This window comes from Rhinatrema bivittatum, chromosome 1 (genome assembly GCF_901001135.1).
Source record: "Rhinatrema bivittatum chromosome 1, aRhiBiv1.1, whole genome shotgun sequence".
Lineage (NCBI taxonomy): Eukaryota > Metazoa > Chordata > Amphibia > Gymnophiona > Rhinatrematidae > Rhinatrema > Rhinatrema bivittatum.
This window is the reverse complement of record NC_042615.1, coordinates 648,449,798-648,469,164: the sequence shown is the minus strand read 5'-3', so window position 1 is coordinate 648,469,164 and position 19,367 is coordinate 648,449,798. Positions and strand designations below refer to the sequence as shown.

Below are 19,367 nucleotides of genomic sequence, written 5' to 3'. Positions count from 1 at the left end.
TTATCTGATGGTGTTCAGGAGGAAGGGGTAACCCCAGGCAGCGGCAGCCACATTTTGTTCGGATGGGGTTTTTCTTGTCAGTTCTCCAGCTAACTTTAGGACTGGGATCTTCATATCCAGAGTTAACCAGAGAACTTAACCTGGCTAGCAGTGATATTTAGTGCTCGCCAGGTAAATGTAAACCATGCTCCAATCCTATCCCCTTTTTTTTTTACCCAGCCAAGTTTTAGCAATGTAATGACCTGGCTAAAACATAGCTGTTCAGCAGGGAGGGAAATTTAAAAATTGAGGTTTGTCCGGCTAAGTCCCAAGCTTAGTCAAACAAATCTCTTGGAATATTGACCCCCTTTTGGTATTAACACCCCTTCCCATCTCTTATCCTCTCTCCTTTTTCTACCCCTTTGTTGAAAACCAATCTTAATCCCAGTCAATCTTCCTCCCTTCCTTTCACTGATCACTATGATCACTTTTCACTCACCAAAGAAAACTAAAAACAAAATAAATTGCCCAGTCACTCAAGAGGTTAGAAAATGACTTTATTTTTATAAAGTAAAAATCTACAATATTTGGTATGTAAATTTATGCAAACATGCCATAGAATAACTATAGATTTTCAGATAGTTTACTGTAGAATTTTCTAACTCCTGCCACAGAATCTTCCCCTGGGCTTCTGTAGGAAACTGAGAGCTATGATCTTAATTGTATCACTGCCTGGACCTCTTTTCTGAAGTTTCAAAAAACAAATATCTCTTGTAAATTATACTGCCCAGATTTTACTTTTTCCATCTTTATAATGACATTGTGTGTGTGAGGTAAATATTCCCATTCAGTCATTTTCTAAAAAAAAGTTTTCTGTAGTTAAAAATAAATCTATTCTTATTGTAAGTTTGTGTGTGTGTGTAATGTGTAATGGCTAATGACTAATAACAGGCAAAATCTACATCTATTGTCTATCCAAAATGTAGATGGATGCCTTTAACGCCCTTGGATTCTAGGATTGCTACTTTTTGAGATTTTGTTTTGAGGGATATGATGGACATCGATAAGGTTAAATTGAAACCACATTATAATCTTAAAGAACATCATCGTAAGGCACTTAGGGGTAGATTTTCAAAACTAGCGCACGTGCGTCCATGTGAATGCGCTACCCGGAGCGCACATATGGACACACGATTTTATAACATGTGCGTGCATGTTATAAAATCGGGGGTCGGCGTGTGCAAAGGGGTGTGCGCACAAAGGGTTGACGATGCCCGCTGCCTTCCCCAATTTCCTCCCAGACCACTCCAATTTAGGAGTGGCCTGGAAGGGAACTTCTCTACCCCCTATTCTAACCTTCCTACCCCTTCCCTTAATCTTCCTGCCCCCTAGCCCTATCCTAACCCCCCCTCCCCAAATCCTTATCTTACCTGTTGTGCCTGCTTCGAGCAGGCGCAGGTGCACACTCCGGCACCCTGCCGACACGCGATCCCCCAGCACAGCAGCAAATGGCTGCTGTGCCGGGGGCCTCTAGCCACACCCCGCTCTTCCCGTCCCTTCCCTGCCCCTTTCTCGAGGCCCCAGGACTTACTCGCGTCCCAGGGCTTTACGTGTGTAAGACCACCTACGCTCGTAAATCCCTGGGATTTACGTACATAAGGGCCAGATTTTACAAACCTTAAAGAATTAGTTGCCAATCCTGTCATGTCAGGAAATTCTCAATATTATAAACGTATAGATCATAATCCTACCAGAGAATTACAGGTGCAGATTCAACAATTACTATCTCCTGAACATACATCTTTTTTGACATTTAAAAAACGTCAATACCTTTTGGTATCATGTCCTCATATTCCAGTATTATATGGTGTTCCAAAAATCCATAAAACTATGTATTATCCTCCAACAAGACTGAGTTTCTAGTAACGGTTCCTTGTTTGAACCGTTATCAAAAATTTTGGACACATTTTTGTGTCCTTGTGTGTCAATGATGAAATCTCATGTTCAGGATACAAATGATGTGTTGAATAAATTAAGTGATCTTGTCACTTTACCTCCAGATATCATTTTTGTCATGATGGATGTGGTTTCACTTTACACAAGTGTATCTCATGATGTAGCTATTAAGTTTGTGAAAGAAGCTCTTACTAAGATTGAAAAACATCCACAGATTCCAACAGAATTTGTATTACAACTAGCTAAAGCCAGGATTCATCAAAATATTGCATGCGATAGGAAGAGGGGCATGTTTTATGGTAATAGTTTACTTTGTGATAAGTAAGCAATCTTAGCGCTTTGCATAGGTAATACCTATGCAAAGCGCGATAACGTTTCACACTTTGTGGTAAGTACCACAATTTTTGCAATTCCTACCTACAACTACTGGGGAGAGAGAGATGTTACCCAGGTAGAGAGTCTATCAAGCTAGGTTGAGAGAACATTGTACAAATCTCATCTTTGGTTGAGTTTCCTCACTCCGAGGACATCAAATCTTCACAAGAGTGTACTGTTCGGATCGTACGTCTCACTCTGAATGTCAAAGTGGCATCTAACCACTACACTAATATCTAAAACTCACCTTGAGTAACTAGGTGGGCCTCAAATATCATTGATTAATGATTATAAACCAGATTTCATTGCAATAACAGAAACCTGGCTTTAAAACACTGACATGGTACTCATCAATCAATTAAACAACCAAGATTACAACATATTCTCAATTCCTAGGAAAAGGAAAAAAGGAGGTGGTCTAATGTTAATATCCAAAAAAGATCTTCAGCTAACTCTTCGTCCAACTAACATAACTACACCATTTGAAATATCACTCTTTGATTCCACTAAACTTCAAATCTGCCTTGTCTATTGCCCACCAGGATCTCTAGACAAAAAATTGTTCACCAATAATTGAATATATTATAAATAATATTTCGCTTAACAAACCCATCATCATCCTGGGAGATTTCAACTTACACTTTGAATCAACCTTTCAAAAACTTGCTGAACCGGGGTGAAGGCTAACTGCTAAACCTCGGTATGTAAAAGCACCAAAATAAATAAATAAATAAAATTGATGCACTTGCTTCACTACAACTTAAACAAATAATTGATACTCCAACCCACAAAGCAGGTCATACCATTGACCTCATTTTCAACAATAATAATGACTGGCATAATATCTCAACCAACATTACTGAAATACCTTGGTCTGATCATCACCTAATCCAAACATCCCTAACTTCTAACTCCATCCTTAATCCTCCTCAAATCCAACAAAATAAAATTACCTATCATCCCCAATTCAACGCTGAACTCCTCCAAGAAACCCTCCAAATCTAACTTACTAATATTAATTTATCAAATTCTGATGAAGCCATAACATCTTGGTTAATGATCACCAAAAAAGTAGCTGATAACATCAATCCAATCATATCCAAATCAATAAAACCATCAAGGCACAACAATCCATGGTATAATGATATCATTAGAACATCTAAACGAATACTCAGAAAAAAAGAATGAGTTTTTGTTTCGTCTCCATTCTCTGTCACTCTAAATAGATATTGAACACATTTAGCACAATATAAATATTCCATCAACAACGCAAAAAAAGAATATTTCTAAAAAAAATCAATAAATTTCATCATAATCCCAGAATGCTCTTCTCAATAGTTCAATACCTCACAAAGACTACCCATAAACCTACTTGTACTTCCTACAGTAGTGATGATTTTGCTGATTTCTTTAGTAATAAAATATTAAACTAATTCAATCCAACTTCATCAATAACACCCAATCCATATGTCTGAACACAAAAATAAAATCAAAATGGACCCATTTCGACACCTCCTCCACCATCCAGATCCAGTCTATCATCAAGAAAATGAATCCTGCCAACCACCCTCTGGATAGCATCCACATTACAAGCCTCAAGACAATTGAACCTATTATAACAAATTTAATCACCAAGATCATCAATTTATCACTTACTGAAGAAAATTATCCTAATTGTCTCAAATCTGCAATTATCAAACCCATATTAAAAAAGAATAACCTCGATCCAAATAACCTATCAAATTATCACCCATGCCAATGATCAAATAACCTATCAAATTATACCCATGCCAATGATCCCTACGTGGTAACACGCTAGAGAACTATATAGACCTTCTCTAAAATTCACTTGATCTTTGGCAGTCTAATATCAAAACCCAACCTCCAGCCTACATTAGGCACCGTACCTTGTAATTATGTTATTAACCCCCATATATCTTAATCCAAGTTAATTCAACCTGTTCATTGTAAGACATTGACTTGTCATTGTTATTGTTTAGAATGTAAACCGAATTGATCAGTAATTCTGTTATTGGAAAGTCGGTATAGAAAAATGCTAAATAAATAAATAAATAAATCACCCTATTTCTAATCTACCCTTTTTTGCCACAATCATAGAAAAAGTTGTTCACTCTCAACTCGATGATTACCTGGAATCTAGCAACATCCTATACCCAAACCAATATGGTTCCAGAAAAAACCTCAATACTGAGACTCTCCTTCTCTCTCTAAATGATACTATTTTAAGAGGATTTGATAATGGAAAGCAATATCTAATAGAACTCCTTGACCTCTCTGCAGCATTTGATACAGTAAATCATCAAATTCTTCTAGAACGACTATCTGAAATTGGTTTAGCTGAGACTACACTACATTGGTTTTCATCTTATCTCTCCAACAGAAGTTACCAAGTTTCATTTAATACCTCCCCCTATTTGTTATTTGTATTTCCTACTTTTAAGTTACAATGACCACCGGTATGATGTTGTATACTAATGTCGGTATAAAAAAGTCCTAAATAAATAAATAAATTCCATCATAAAATCCCTATGAGGAGGAGACAATATATCTTGGTTAAATTTTTTGGAACATTGATGGATCTATAATTTAAATACTATGGCACCAAGAGGCATGAATGAAGCTATAAACTGGTATTTTCTGGTGTGAGGAACTTTAATGAGATTAAAATTCTGTTCTCCTATTGGTTTTCCTTTTATCGGTTCACTGTGAACCGATACGATGTGCGAACGGATATCGGTATAAAAGAAATGTTAAATAAATAAATAAGGAAGCCTTTGTGTTGTGATTGGTTCAGTTTTCTGTCCTTCAATTTTTAAACCTGAGTTCATTAGTTCAAAAGGTGAGGGTTGCGATATTAATATGCTCTTTGCCATCCGTGACATGATGGGACACCCTGCTTGAACAATTGCCTGTTGCGGCTCTCAGGACAAAAGAAACTTTATTGATTATGAGTTATGATTATAATATATATAAACTACAAGTTGTTCCATTTGTTTGTACTCGCACATCTTTTTCTACAGTTTTGACCTGTTGCCCCTGATGAAAATTCAAAACACACAGTGTGTTGGGCGTCTTTACAGGCTAGAATAATAGTGTTTCTTGCTGTTCCCATCAGCTTTTTGAACTTGAGCACTTCAGCCATTGATCTTTAAAGATGTGCACACATTTTCCTTTTTATGGATGTTTTAAATTTTCACATAATGTTCTAAAAGATAAAACACTTTCAAAAAATCTTTTGTTATGAGACCAGTGATTACACGATTAAGGGACACTTGAATAAATGCTAAGTGTTCCTGAAATATATAGGAACAGCAATCTAATGAACGCTGATGTCTCTATTATATGATGGTCTTTATTGTTAAGGTGTGACCTATCTGTTACATTTTCTTAGATACCTTGGCTTAGTTTGATCTTTTCACTTTTGAAGGTTTATGCCACTGTTGGTGCCCTCTTTTGAAGACTTGGGGTGATCTTCCCTCCCTTGCTTCTTATTTGTTCCTCTGACAGTGCCTTGGAGAACTGCCACGCCTTTAACCCTTTGCCCTTTTACAGGTGCCTTAGGCTGTTCATGCCACTTTTGGTGTCATTTTGCCACAGTTTAGGTGCTTTGGAGTTCTTTCCCCCTTCTGAAAATATATTCCTACAAGTTTCATTAGAATTGATGAGAAAACCCCAATTCTGGAGCCCAAAATATAGATTGCAGTGTCTTCCCTATTGATTTTAGCAGCAAACAAATAAGGGGTAGATTTTAAAAGCTGTGCGCACGTGCCCATGTGCATGCGCCAATTTTATAACGCGCGTGTTATAAAATCCATGGGCCGTGTGCACATGCGCGCCACATTTTATAATCCGAGCACGCATGTGAGGGCGATGCGTGCAGGGAAGCTTAATTTTAGAAAATTACACGCAGCGACGAGAACGGGCTCCTCCCTCTTCCTCTGTCCTTCCCACCCCCTAAACCCTTTAGCCTAACTTTACTTTTTATTGTTATGTTGCTTACTGCTCCCATTGGAGCAGAAGCAGCTTGCGCGTGCCGGCCAATTGCTGGCGTGCATTTCCCTGGCACAGTGGCAAATGGCTGCTGTACCGGCCCCCTCCAACCCCTCCCCACCCCCTGGATCGCCCCTTTCCTTGGGCCCGGCACTTCTGCGCATACCAGGAGTTGCACATGTGGCTGGGCCCCTTTGAAAAAGCACGCGGCACGCACAAGGCCCGGCCCTGCGCATAACCCCCGTTTTTTTTACGCGCGTGGCCCATTTAAAATGTACCCGGAAATGAATACAATTAATAAATGAAAATGTTTTTTTGTTTTGAAACTAACAAAATAAATTTAAGTGCCCAAGAAATAAATGAACTAACCAAACTAATTTTCCCCCCTCTGTCCATCCCTAATTGTGGGTAGCAGTTAAAAATAAAAAAGCAAGCGTACACTTTTTTTTTTTTTTTTTTTTAAATGGCTGAGATACTGAGCAAGTTAAAATATGATCAGGAGCAGTCTTATCACTGCAGGGTGGTGGGAAAAGAAAATCAAACTGCTCTAAAATTTGCCAAGTGATCATTAAAATGGCTGCCCAGAATGCAGATGGACAGCTTCATTTAAGCGCCTCTTTCAGTCAGTCATGGGAATGGTAAATATTGTTTTTTTAACTCTTTATTTATAATTTTCATATTATAACACATAAGCAATCCTACTTGACAGCAAAGGCAATGGTAAAATATTTTAATTTATATGATGACAGCTGCCATTCCATCTCATTCATTTTCTGGGGCTTCGGTTACATTTTATTCTTAGGGGATAAAGGCCACAATAAGCTTTCAGTAATCCCAGGCTGTTTGGAGCATAACCGTCAGTGCTGTCCATCACTAACACAGCGACCACAATGATTTTTGCTTTCAGACAATGTTTTAATGGGAAATGTTTTCTAAAATGCCAGGAATGGTACAGATTTGGAATTAGTCTATAATCTACCTGGATCGGTTTAATTTGTCTGTGCTGTAAATGAATAGGAATAAGCAAAGAGCTGCTGAATGGTCACTGATTGGCAAGACTATCTTCCCCTCTTCTGAAGAGAGCCGTTCTGAGAACAGGCAATAAAAGTAGAGGATTCCTTCTTAATGTGATTTCCTCTCATCCCCAGCAGCGTCTAGCAATTTAAAGAGAGGATTTAGGTTTAAAGAACTGATGATTGGGAAATGCTCAGCATAAGCCTGAGTCCAGATCCTGAGGCTGATTGTTTTTTCGCGGCTGGATGAATTTAGTTTCCTTTTCATGATGACGATCTATAAAAATCAAACTAAATTAAAACTCATACGTACAGGTCTCCCATAGTTTTGTTCATCAATGAACTTGATTTAGTACAAATTTCCTGACTCCGCGTAACTTTGTTATATCAACTTTAATAACACATTTTATTGCAGGCTATTTTTTTTTTTTAGTTCAAATATTTTATTCCTTTTCTTCAATAACATGCAATTATCCATAAGAAAACAAAACAGCTTTCAGATAAACTAATGCACAACTTATATATGTCAAGGTCCGATCCATAAATCTTAACAATAGGAAAAAAATAATACACAACAGGGATCTCAGCTATGGAAGAATACAAGAGCAGTGGGAAAGGAGAAAAAAAAATAGACTACCTAAATTGTAGATGTTGGATAAGTACTTAATGGCTTCCACATTTTACAGCAAATCTCAAAGTCCCCTGTTTTCCAGCAGCCATCAATTCACATGTGTGACTAGAAAGGGCCAAATTCCACCAAGATGCAAGTGTAATTTGAGCATCGTCTTTCCAGTTGTTTAATATAACCTTTAATGTCAAAGCCAATAACAAATCAAGTAATTTCCTCTGAGACTTCGAAGTAACTTGCTGAAAAACAGTAAACTGCCAAACTACCAATTTGAAAGAAATGAGATGGTTTAGCCCAACAATATGTGAAATTTTGCTCCACATTACATTTCAATACCATCAAAATGTAATACAGCTATACAACACACGCAATAAGGTCCCTGGATCCAGATGACAAAAGCACTTACTAGACTCTCTACTATTATTGTTGTAACTCTAAATGGGGTACATATTGCCCTGTCTGCAACAAAAAATAATGATTGACACTGATAATGATATCCTAATGGATTTATCACTAAATAATATTAATGTGCACAGGCACAAACTATCCTGCAACGAACAGCCTACGTCAGCTTCCCATATTCTCTGAAGCCCTTTCAATCCGAAACTGCTTTCCTACTACATCTGTAAAAACCCAACACACTGTGTTTTTTTTTTGTTTTTTTTTGCAAACTCATAATTATTTTACGATCTTGAGTTTATGTAGCTCCCAGAATTACAGTAAACTGAATGGCTTCATTTAAAGTACTGAAAAGAAGGTGAAACCATACTTAACATGCAAACTTATAAAGGATGTCAATTTTCCTTCCTATACAATATGCCTGGGGTCTTAAATTCCTTTCCTTTACCATAACAGCCATGAAATAGAAGAATTATTCATTTTAAACAATGGGTTAAACCAAATTATCATCTTTGAAGATTCATTTCATTTAACTATTAAGAGGCTTTCCAATCTCAGAAAAGTTCTGATTGAAGACCCAATAACCAGGCTTTGTCTGGTACCCCTTGGTAGATTCATTGCCAGTAATAAGAACAGGGGACACGCAGGTACAATCTCTTTCTTTATTTCAACTATCTAGACTTATCTTTCTGAGTTAACTCTGTTACCTAAGCCACCTTGCTTCAACAAATAGCCTTGATGGTATCGCGCAAAACAGGAAAATGGATCCCACCTTCATTTCTGGATAGTTTTAATTTCCTTAAAGCTATCCTTGGAGTCATGTTCCCCCCAAAGGAATTTAATCAGCAGTTTCTCCAGAGATTTATAAAAGATTAGTGGGAAGGACTTCATCAGACTCAAAGCATAAGTATTTGCAGGTGCAGTTTGTCTTGATAGCTTCCAATAGCAATACGCATGGAAAAATATTTCATTTTAGGTTTAGATAGGTTGAGTTTTCTTTTTCCTTTTTTCCTTTTTCTTTTAATTTTTAAAAATGTTTCATTTCCGTTTTTAACATACGCTGAAATGTTCAGTGCACACTAAGCATTCTACAATATGAATGGGGAACAAGACGTTTAAAGGAATAAGCGAATGAACATCTACACAAAGCTAAAGTCACCCTATTAGCATAATTGTATATCCATCATCATTATAGAATAACTTAAGAAACTTGCAGTTTAAAGTTCAATTATTATATGATTTCCTATTAATCATATAAAAGACAAGATCCAGATTTCACATTATATACCTTAGATTATGAAAATTGTTACCGTAAATGTTTTGGCACTTTGTTAGTAAGAATTTAATCAAATATATATATGCGTGCCACCCTGTAAACCGTTGTGATGGTGCACTACTAAACGACGGTATAGAAAAGATTTTAAATAAATAAAATAAATAAATAAATAAATAAGGGGTCGATTTTAAAAGCGGTGCACGGTTCCCGGTGCCGATTCTTTATAACGTGTGCGCTGTTGCGCACACGTTATAAAATCCTATGGCCACGCGCGCAGGAGTGGGGAATTTAACAATGCAACGTGCGATGACACGAGTAGAGCTTCCCCAGTTCCCTCCCAGTCCGCTCCAATTAAGAAGCAGACTGGGAGGGAACTACCCTACACCCCTATCTAACTTTCCTACCTTTTCCCCTCTTCTCCCTGACCCCTATTCCATCCCTAACTCTTAAATTTTTTTTAAAGTTTTGACCTTGCTGCTCCTTTGGAGAAGTAGTAGATTTCATGTGCTGGCCAGCTGCTGGCGTGCACTTCCCCAGGACAGTGGCTAATGGTGCTGTCCCGGTCTGCCCCTGCCCCTGCTCTGCCCCCACCCCTCCCCACCCAGAGCACACACCCTGGTCCGCCTCTTTGGAGAGGACTGGCACTTTGGCTTGGCCCTTCCGAAAATGTGCACGGTGCACGCAAGGCCCGGCCATGCAAATATATAACCCTTTTAAAATTGGGTCATAAATTTCAGCATATGCTAAAACAAGTAGGCGATAAAGTGCATCATTGTGTTCCCCTGCCTTTAGGTGATAATCCTACTCCCCCAATCCTCCTTCCCGCTCCCCCCCCCACCACCATCACACTCACACACAATGGGGCCGATGTAATAAGACCCGCGCTGAAATCCGCACTGATTTTTCTGCGCAGAAGCCAGCAGAAGCGCAGGATGCAATAATAGCCACGTATGTTAATTTGATATGCACATAAAATCCATGCACAGCAAACATACACATCATAATGCGTGCACGCTCATGGCCCTATGTAGTAAATTGCACAGACATCCACGCAGAAACCCACACAGACACCTGTGATAGGCTTTCACCCTGAGAGCCATTCTTTTTTTTTTTAAATGAATAAATTAGTGGTCCAGGAGTTGATGTGAAGTTGGGTAGAGCAATATCTAACACCTTCATGATTTTAATCTGACTGCTGGCGAGAGCATGAAATGCAGATCAGCGATTCTGCATCATTGAAAAGCTGCCTTCTCTCTACCAGTTCCATCCACCACTTGGCAGACCCGTAAAAGCCTCAAAAAACAAACTGGTCTCCACACAGGCATTTTCAGTTACCTCCTGTCCTGACCCAGGCACTAAAAACCCTCATTAAAAAACCCGCCCTAACTCGATCTCCCTGCTAGCACAGCTCCCTGCATTGCTCACGATTAGATAATCATCTCCTTTGCATGCCATTAGAATGCACTCGTGCAGAACAAGCTGCAGGTTGGCAAGTGGGTTGATACATACAGTTTTTCCTGAGCACAAACCCTTATTACATACCTGTATAGGCTTTGCGCAGGAAACCACGCGCACAAACCCGCAGCAGCTTTAGCGCTGCTTATTATATCAGCCCCAATGTATCAAATTCCTGCTCCTCCATGCAGGTCCCTGGATCTAGCTATGTCATCCAGAGCTGTTTTGGCTTATGACATCAGCAGGACCAACTGGGGATTGCTTCTGTCCCAATAGGACCCAGAGGCATCATGGTAAATGGCATTGGGACCCTGCATGGGGGGTGGGGAGGTGCTGGTATAATTATAGGAAGCAGAATTATTAGCCGGGGGTGGAACATCCTTGCTTGGGGGAGGGAGGGGGGGGTATGTCTACATATTAGAGGGTGGCAATGGGTGACTTTTAATTTTCAAGTACAAAAAACAATCCAGTACTTAGGATCAAACCAAACTGCACTGATCTTAATAACTGCAAAGACATTAAATAATTACACCTCAGCAGCCTGGGTGCTGCGGTGAAGCACGATCATCATAAGCCTCTGATTCAATTCGCTTTTAAACTTTTTTATGCACGTAAAAGTCTTTTCATTGTTTAAAAAAAACAAAAAACAAAAAAACAAAACCCAAATTAAAGACTAATATTTTTGCCAAGAGGTGACCGGTCAATTTTTCTCGCCTCTTGGCAAAAGGATAAATCTTTAATTTTGGGTCTTTTGAAAGCAATGAAGAAAAGACTGTTTTACTTGCATAAAAACATTTAAAATCAAATTGAATCAGAGGCTTATGATGATAGTGTTTCCCCGAAGCACTCAGGCTGCTGAGGTGTAATAATTTGATGTCTCTATAAATATTAATATTAAAAGCAGTTCAGTTTGGTTTGATCCTATGCACTGGGTTGTGGTTTTTATTTTTATTAGTGTATATTCACAATCCACAATGTGATTTTGCAGTGACTTTAAATTTTAATATCATGGGGCCAGGAATGAAAACACAATAAAATGTCAATGGGTTTTGTGTTTCACAGGGTCATTATCAAATCATTTTAGGGCTTTATCACGGGCATTAGGGCCCTAACGCCTGTGATAACCCCATAATGCCCATGATAAAAAAAAACAAACAAAAAAACAAACCAAAACGCATTGTGAGATGCATATGCAAATTTTTAAAATTTAGTCAAAAGGGAGGAGTTTATGAAAATGAGGGGTGTTTAACGTTGTGTGTGATAGTGTAATGCACGTTATTGTGCCAGAAATAACTACACCTTTTTTTTCTCTGGCGTTATGCTGTGCGATATGCTCGATATGGGATTTCCGATATTTATCGCAAATCCTGTTTTGGGCAGGAGAGAGAGTGGAGTGAAGTAGAGAGAAAGCGAGTGCCTCTGGTGAGGCACACATACTAGTCAACTATTTATACTACTATTGGAGGGGCAACTAGTAACTTGGGGTGAGGTTTTGGTGGTGGCCTAAGTTTAGGGGGGCAGTTTTACATGTACCGTCAGAGGTATGAACAGCACAGTAGACATCGGTGAAGATTTGATGTGATTTGGAGTGATGAAAGGTACACAAAGATGAGATGTCTACAATGTACTCTTGACCTAGCTTATTAGTAGCTAGGTAGAGAGTGCATCAAACTAGGTATACTATACCGTTTACTAATATGTTCTGCCAAATAGAACAGGCCTAATAACATTGGGCATTTTTGTCTATATCCCTCCTACCTAAGATGAAGACATCTAATAAAGAATTATTAATTCCACAATCTTGTTTTAGGGGAACAATATAATAATCTGATTATTGTTATACTCTCTTCCCCAAAGCCCATCTATCCTAAAACATTAAATACACCCATCCCACCCTATAAAATGCCTTCTTGGCATTGAGAGAGCTGACTGCCACTGGTTGGTCTATGCATTTAGGATGTTGCAACATATTACCTAACAACCCTGTATTATCTGGAGAAAAGAATCCCATTTTATCCCTATGGATTGCCCAAAATGTTAGTGTATATTTTAGAGTCCATGTTTATTAATGAAATAGGTCTATGATTCTGGGGACTGAAGAAGAGTACCCTTAGCCCTACCAACCTGCAAAAGGTCCTGAAAATATTGCAATGGGGAGTTGCCAATAGATCTTTAAAGGTGTGTGAAAATATTCTATTCCAAACCTGTCCATTCCTGGTGACTTTATGGGTCTCAATGTTTGTATGGTAGATACAACTTCATCTAACATATCTTTATCTAACCTATTTGTATCTGCTTGAGACAGCCCTATATGTTTTAGCTTCACTAAAAGAAATTCCTGTGCTACCTCTATATTAAATTCTGTCTTTGAGCTATATAACCATAAATAAGACTGAATTGTTTCAAAATATCTCTATTAGAATAAAGCTTATTTCCCTATTTATCCTGGAGCACACTGATTCTCATTCTATTCTTTCTTGCAGGATTTTGATGGAGAAAAACACTCCCTTTTCTGTAAGATTCCAGTTTAAGTGTTACAAAGATCTCCATAGCCATTCCTTTGATATCATGCCTTGTTATGATGCACTGGGACCAGTTCCATCTGAAGGTATCCGATAAAAATTTGTGCTATTTCCTCCTTATCATCCAGTTCTCCATGTTACGTCCATTATAGCTACATCTGGGTAATAGTGTTAGCCCTTGTCTGGCTGGGAGTCAAAGGAGGGGAAACCTCTTTTGAAACTGAATCATGTAGGTGACTTGTACTTGTAATCCAGCAGACCCAAGTACCTCAAATCATATATGCAGCTAAGCCCCAATGACTTCCTTGGACAGGAGTCCAAACACGTGAGTACTTGTAGCACACAGCAATATTACCTTGCGACAGGGCCATCAATATTTTGACAGCAGTACTAGTTTGTTTTCAAGATAGTAAGTTACCTGTTTCTTGGCTCTTTTGCTTTTTTCTTTTGCTCATATTCCTTGATTTAATTTGTTATGGGTTTCATTTAGTATTGATTTCATGTTTCTTATTTTTATGTATCGAGCCTCTCTGTGGGTAAAAGTGTGTGAGTATTGAATGTGAACCTGAAACATGGCAGATTCTCAGGAGAGGAAGGATTTTGGGACAGTGACTGTACACTCATTCCTGCCTCTTATTCTATTTTTTTTTTTTTTTTTAATGGCAGAAAAAGACTACCTGGTCTATACATTCTGCCCAGTGTTTTTCTGTCCATACTGCCAAGTACCGGTATATACATATATATCTATCTATCTCAGCTGCCAGCCACAGAGCGCAACTGCTTTTAAGATATCGCTCCTTAGCCAGAACCATTTGTGTTTTCTCTTTTGTGCTCAGTCTTCTTGAATATCTGAGCGTACAAAATCAGGGATGTGCATTTGTTGGCCGATTTTATTGCTGTGGCATGCACATGTCTCACAAATGCATTGTAGGTGCCCAAAACAGGTGGAATATGCACAAACCAAACTTAATATCCCCTTAGCCCCCTTGCTCTACCTTATACTCCTTGCTCCCCCCCTTTCCCAGGTCCTTCCTCTGAAGAAAACCTTTTACCCCCATTGAATACTGCCTGCTTCAACTTTTCCATAATCCTACTTAGTTAAGCGATTCCATGTACATTAATCATCTGTACATAGTACCCCCCCTTTTCTGCCTTTCTCTCCCCTCATTTCTTCAAACAAGCCTTTCTCCCCCCCTTCCTTTTTTCCCCTTTCTCTCCCCTTTTTCCTCAATCCATACCTTCTTTTCCCTTACTTATCCCCCTTTTCCCACCCTTCCTACCTTCTACCCCTTACCCTCCCCCCCCTCGCCCTACCCCCCTGCCTACCCTCCTTTCAAACCTACACTCCTCGTTTTCCTTTAACATTATTTATTTCGTTGTATTTTGCTTTTGGTTTTTCTGTTTGTTGCTTCTCGTTTTAGTAACATCCTATTGTTTCAATGTCATACTGTTATATTGTTATATTGTTATACTGTATCTCCCAATTGAGTTTCTATGTAAACCGGCATGATGTGTTTCACGAATGTCGGTAAATAAAGTTAATAAATAAATAAATAAATATGTAGGCGACCACCCACATACGCACATCCCATCAGTTTTGCGCACCTACTATCCATTTGTGAGATTCGTACGTACCGCTAAAACAAATTAAATGAATAGACCAACGAATGCACATCCTTGTAAGAAGATTCCCTATTTAGTAGACCTCCCAGCATCACTCCCTTCCCTTCAAGAACATCCTGGTTGCATCATGATCCGTCATTAAAAATGTTCTTCCCCCAAATCCACACCATTTCTAGCTATTTGTGCTTTGCAGGGGTCTTGAATGAGGACCAGCACAGCAGCCCCAGACTTATTTTGGTTTGCTTTTTACAACTGGAGCTTGAAACAAAGTTGGGAATAAGAAAGATGGATTTTAATGATTTTATGTCATTTGTAACTAATATCTTTAAATCTTGCTGCTTTAATCGAGAAGAGATGTTACAGAAAGAGAGGACTCTCAGTGTCTACCCTCATGCCGGAGATGCTCCATATCTGCTGGATTCTTTTCATGCACAGTTAAATAAGAGTAGTTAGACTTTAAAATAAATAAATAAATAAAATGTCCTCTTTCTTTGTATCCAGGACAATATTTTGAAAACATGAACTTTTATGTCTTTTTGAGCATCGTACCTTGTGCAGGAGACCCCGTTTTTATTCCACCTCCAGTTCCTGTCTCTGCCCCTCAGGGTGCGAGAGGCCGTGGATGATGCTGAAGTAGATCCCAAGAGGAAGGAAGTCAGTCTTAGCCCTTACTCAACCGCAGTGACATGATACTGACTGAACACTTTTGGTGCCCTTTAGCTGGAGAATTGCCTTTGCAATGACTGGGCTAGAAGGGGAAAAGAGTAAAAATGGGCAGTTATGAATGAAGGCCCATAAGGTACCTCAGCTGGAAGACCACCCTGCCTCCTTCTTCCCTGTCATTAAAGTCCGTAAATGAGCCAGAAGGGAGGAAGATGGCCTGGCCAAAACAACAAACAAGCATAAAAAAAAAAATTGATATATATATTTTTTTTTTAGACATTTGAGAATTCATGACTAAGTTATGAAATCCATTGCAGAGTCTTGTAACAAATTCATGCTGTGGTTTCCATCTGTTTTCTTTAATGTTTCTCCCAGACTTCTTATTAACGTTTTTGGAGTTGAACTAATTATCTTAACTAATGTCATTAGTTGTATGTTGTAGGGGTTGAAGATGTTTTATAGCTTTCGTATTTTGAATCAAAAAAGTATCCATAACAAAACCCTAAGCAAACCACAACAGAGACTGATTCATACAGTATGTGCTGCTGTCTCTCTTCTGCCTAACCAGGTCTGAAAAGGCACCTTTTCCATACACTGAACCACTGCCGTAACCGTGACCACCTACAGCTGTACTCAATGTCTCTGCTGCAGTACCAGGTCGAATTTGTCAAGTCCTGTACAGTGGGTGTCAAGGACTTGATCCGTCTCGTTAAGCACTGGCTCAGGACTTCATTTGCTAAGTCAACGAAAGAAAACAAGTATGTGGCAAGCAAGGATAGGAATGTGGCTGTCTTAAAGTGTACTCTGGGCTGTCTTAAAGTGTACTCTGGGAAGTGCATGCACATAGGATGAAAAATAGGCAGTTAGGTTTGTTGCTTTAACATTGCCTTGTTTCTGTGATATCACTTTCTTGTAGTTCCTGTTTTCCTTTTTTTAATTTTTTTTTTTTAATTAGGTCCTTTGCTTCCGGACCTCCTGATGACTGAACTGTTTGTGCCCTGTGCAGTCACTCTGTTATTTGTCACCTATTCCTCCTCCTCCTCAGTGCTGCTTTGTTTTCGGTTTGTGTGAGGTGGTGGAATTAAACTTAAGCAAACTGGGAGAGGGGAATTGATCAATTCTGCCATGAAAACTGGTGACTAAACAAAAATAGTGCAAACTAATCAAAGTGATCATTTAGAACCGCAGTCACCGAGTATTTTATTTTTTCTTCCAAATAACATTAAAGCAAGTATCAAGGAAACAAAGCAAAAAAAAAAAAAAATGGGGGAATTTAAATGTTGTTGGCTTGTTTTACTAGTGAATTTTCTTGCTGGTGAGACAGGCCCCGACAACATGAGGAGGGATCTACCTTATTGTGACGTGCAAGAGAAAATTTTGCGGTAGCTAAAAGCTAAGTAAAAATGTATTTTCCTTTCAGACAGACAATTGAGGTTGAATTGAGTCTGTTTTATTTGACAGTGGATTTCTTTCAAAAGTAATTCACATTTCTGTCTTTGGTCTACAAAGTGGTTTACTTCTAGGATGATGATTATAGTAAAGCTTTCTGCATAGTCAGGCCAATGCAGTACAGTGTGTTCAGCCGAGCACACTGTTTAACCCATGGTTGGATACGGGTTTTGGATGTGCATCTACAAACCCTTATGCTATAAGGGGATCAGTGTGTCCAAAATGTGCATCCAACCCCCCACGAACCTAATAATGCTCATCACATGCAAATGTATGTCGATGAGGCTATTAGCTATTCTCCCCCAATTTAAAAAAAAAAAAAGTGCACCTGAGACACACAGTTTTACTCTCAGAAATGAATGCCTGCCCAGAGCACAGAAAGTGGAAGTGGTAAAGGTGGTAAAGGTCGTCCGTAGACCACTTCAAATGGTGTAGATCCAGTAGATGACGCTGGATGGGAATTGATGGCAAATTCAGCCCAGGGCAACAGTTCAGCCCAGTCTTTCTGTCGTGAACCGACATAGGCGTGGAGGAACTGTTTGGCCATTCAACTGAGGATGGTACGCAGAGGTGAAGTCAAGTGTGATGTCTAATTTCTTACACAAGGCTTTCCAGAACTTTGCTGTAAATTGAGCTCCTCTGTCAGAAACAATATGTTTAGGCAAGCCATGTAGGCGAAAGATGTGACTGATGAATAACATAGCAAGTTCCATGGCTGATGGCAAGCCAAGGAGAGCCACGAAGTGAGCCATCTTTGAAAATCGGTCCACTGTAACCCAAATGGTATTGTTACCTCCGAAAAGTGGCAGGTCTACCACAAAATCTATTGCAATATGGGTCCAGGGTTCATCCAGTGCTGGCAAGGGTTGAAGCAGGCCCCAAGGACGTCCAGGTGGAGGTTTCTATCTGGAACAGGAGGCTACATAAGCTAGAGTGTCTTCTTTCATGGTGGGCCACCAATAATACTTTTGTAGCTTGGCCAGTGTTTGCCATTGACCAGGGTGTCCGGCCAGTTTCGAATCATGAGTCCATTTTAGCAATTTCTTTCTTAGATTGCAGGGTACAATGGTCTTGCCCGGAGGTACCGGATGTGTAGCTGTGAGAACCACTCTCTTCGGGTCAATAATGTGCTGGGGATCATCAGGTACGTCCTGTGAGAGGAAAGAGCGAGATAATGCATCTCCTCTGACATTCTTGTCACCAGAGTGATATTTCAGCAAAAGGTCAAATCTGTTGAAGAACAGGGACCACCTTGCCTGTCTATGGTTGAGGCATTGAGCATGACGGAGGTACTCCAGATTTTTGTGATCAGTGTAAACAGTAATCTGATGTTGTGTGCCTTCAAGCCAGGGGCGCCATTCTTCAAATGCCATTTTTATTGCCAACAGTTCTTTATCCCCAATGCCGTAGTTCTTCTCTGCTGGCGAGAAGCGTTGGGAAAAGAATGAACAGGGGTGCAAGATCTTTGAATAACTGATCTGGCTTAGCACGGCCCCTACACCTACGTCAGAGGCATCGACTTCCACAATGAAGGGTCGAGTAGAGTCTGGATGGCGTAGAAATGGTTTGCTTTGAAAGGCATTTTTTAACTTCTGGAACGCAGTCACAGCTTCCATAGACCAAGTAGCAATGTTGCCTCCCTTCTTAGTCATTGCTGTTAATGGAACAGTCAATGAAGAGTAATTTTTAATAAAACTCCGGTAGTAATTGGTAAATCCCAAAAATCATCTTAGAGCTTTTAGGCCCGTGGGCTGTGACCATTTTTTAATACTCTCAAGCTTCTGAGGGTCCATTTGGAAACCATTGTTTCAGACAATGTAACCTAAGAAGGGCACGGATTCTTTATGAAATTCACATTTAGACAATTTGGCGTACAAGCGGTTCTCGCGAAGTCTCTGCAGAACTCTTTTGACATCTTCCTAATGGGATTGCAGGTCCTGAGAAAATATCAAGATGTCGTCTAAGTAGACAACGACACATTGGTAGAGTAAATCACGCAGAATATCATTCAGCATGTT

General features: G+C 39.4%; 1 protein-coding gene across 1 annotated transcript in view; it reads left to right on the top strand.

The window, feature by feature from the left end:
• LOC115073894 (2'-5'-oligoadenylate synthase 3-like) overlaps positions 1 to 19,367 on the top strand; it is an 82,339-nt gene that overhangs the window by 18,016 nt on the left and 44,956 nt on the right. The window contains exons 5-6 of the mRNA XM_029572832.1: positions 13,576 to 13,700; positions 16,469 to 16,658. Of these exons, the coding sequence (XP_029428692.1) occupies positions 13,576 to 13,700; positions 16,469 to 16,658 (315 nt within the window). The remainder of the gene's footprint in view (positions 1 to 13,575; positions 13,701 to 16,468; positions 16,659 to 19,367) is intronic.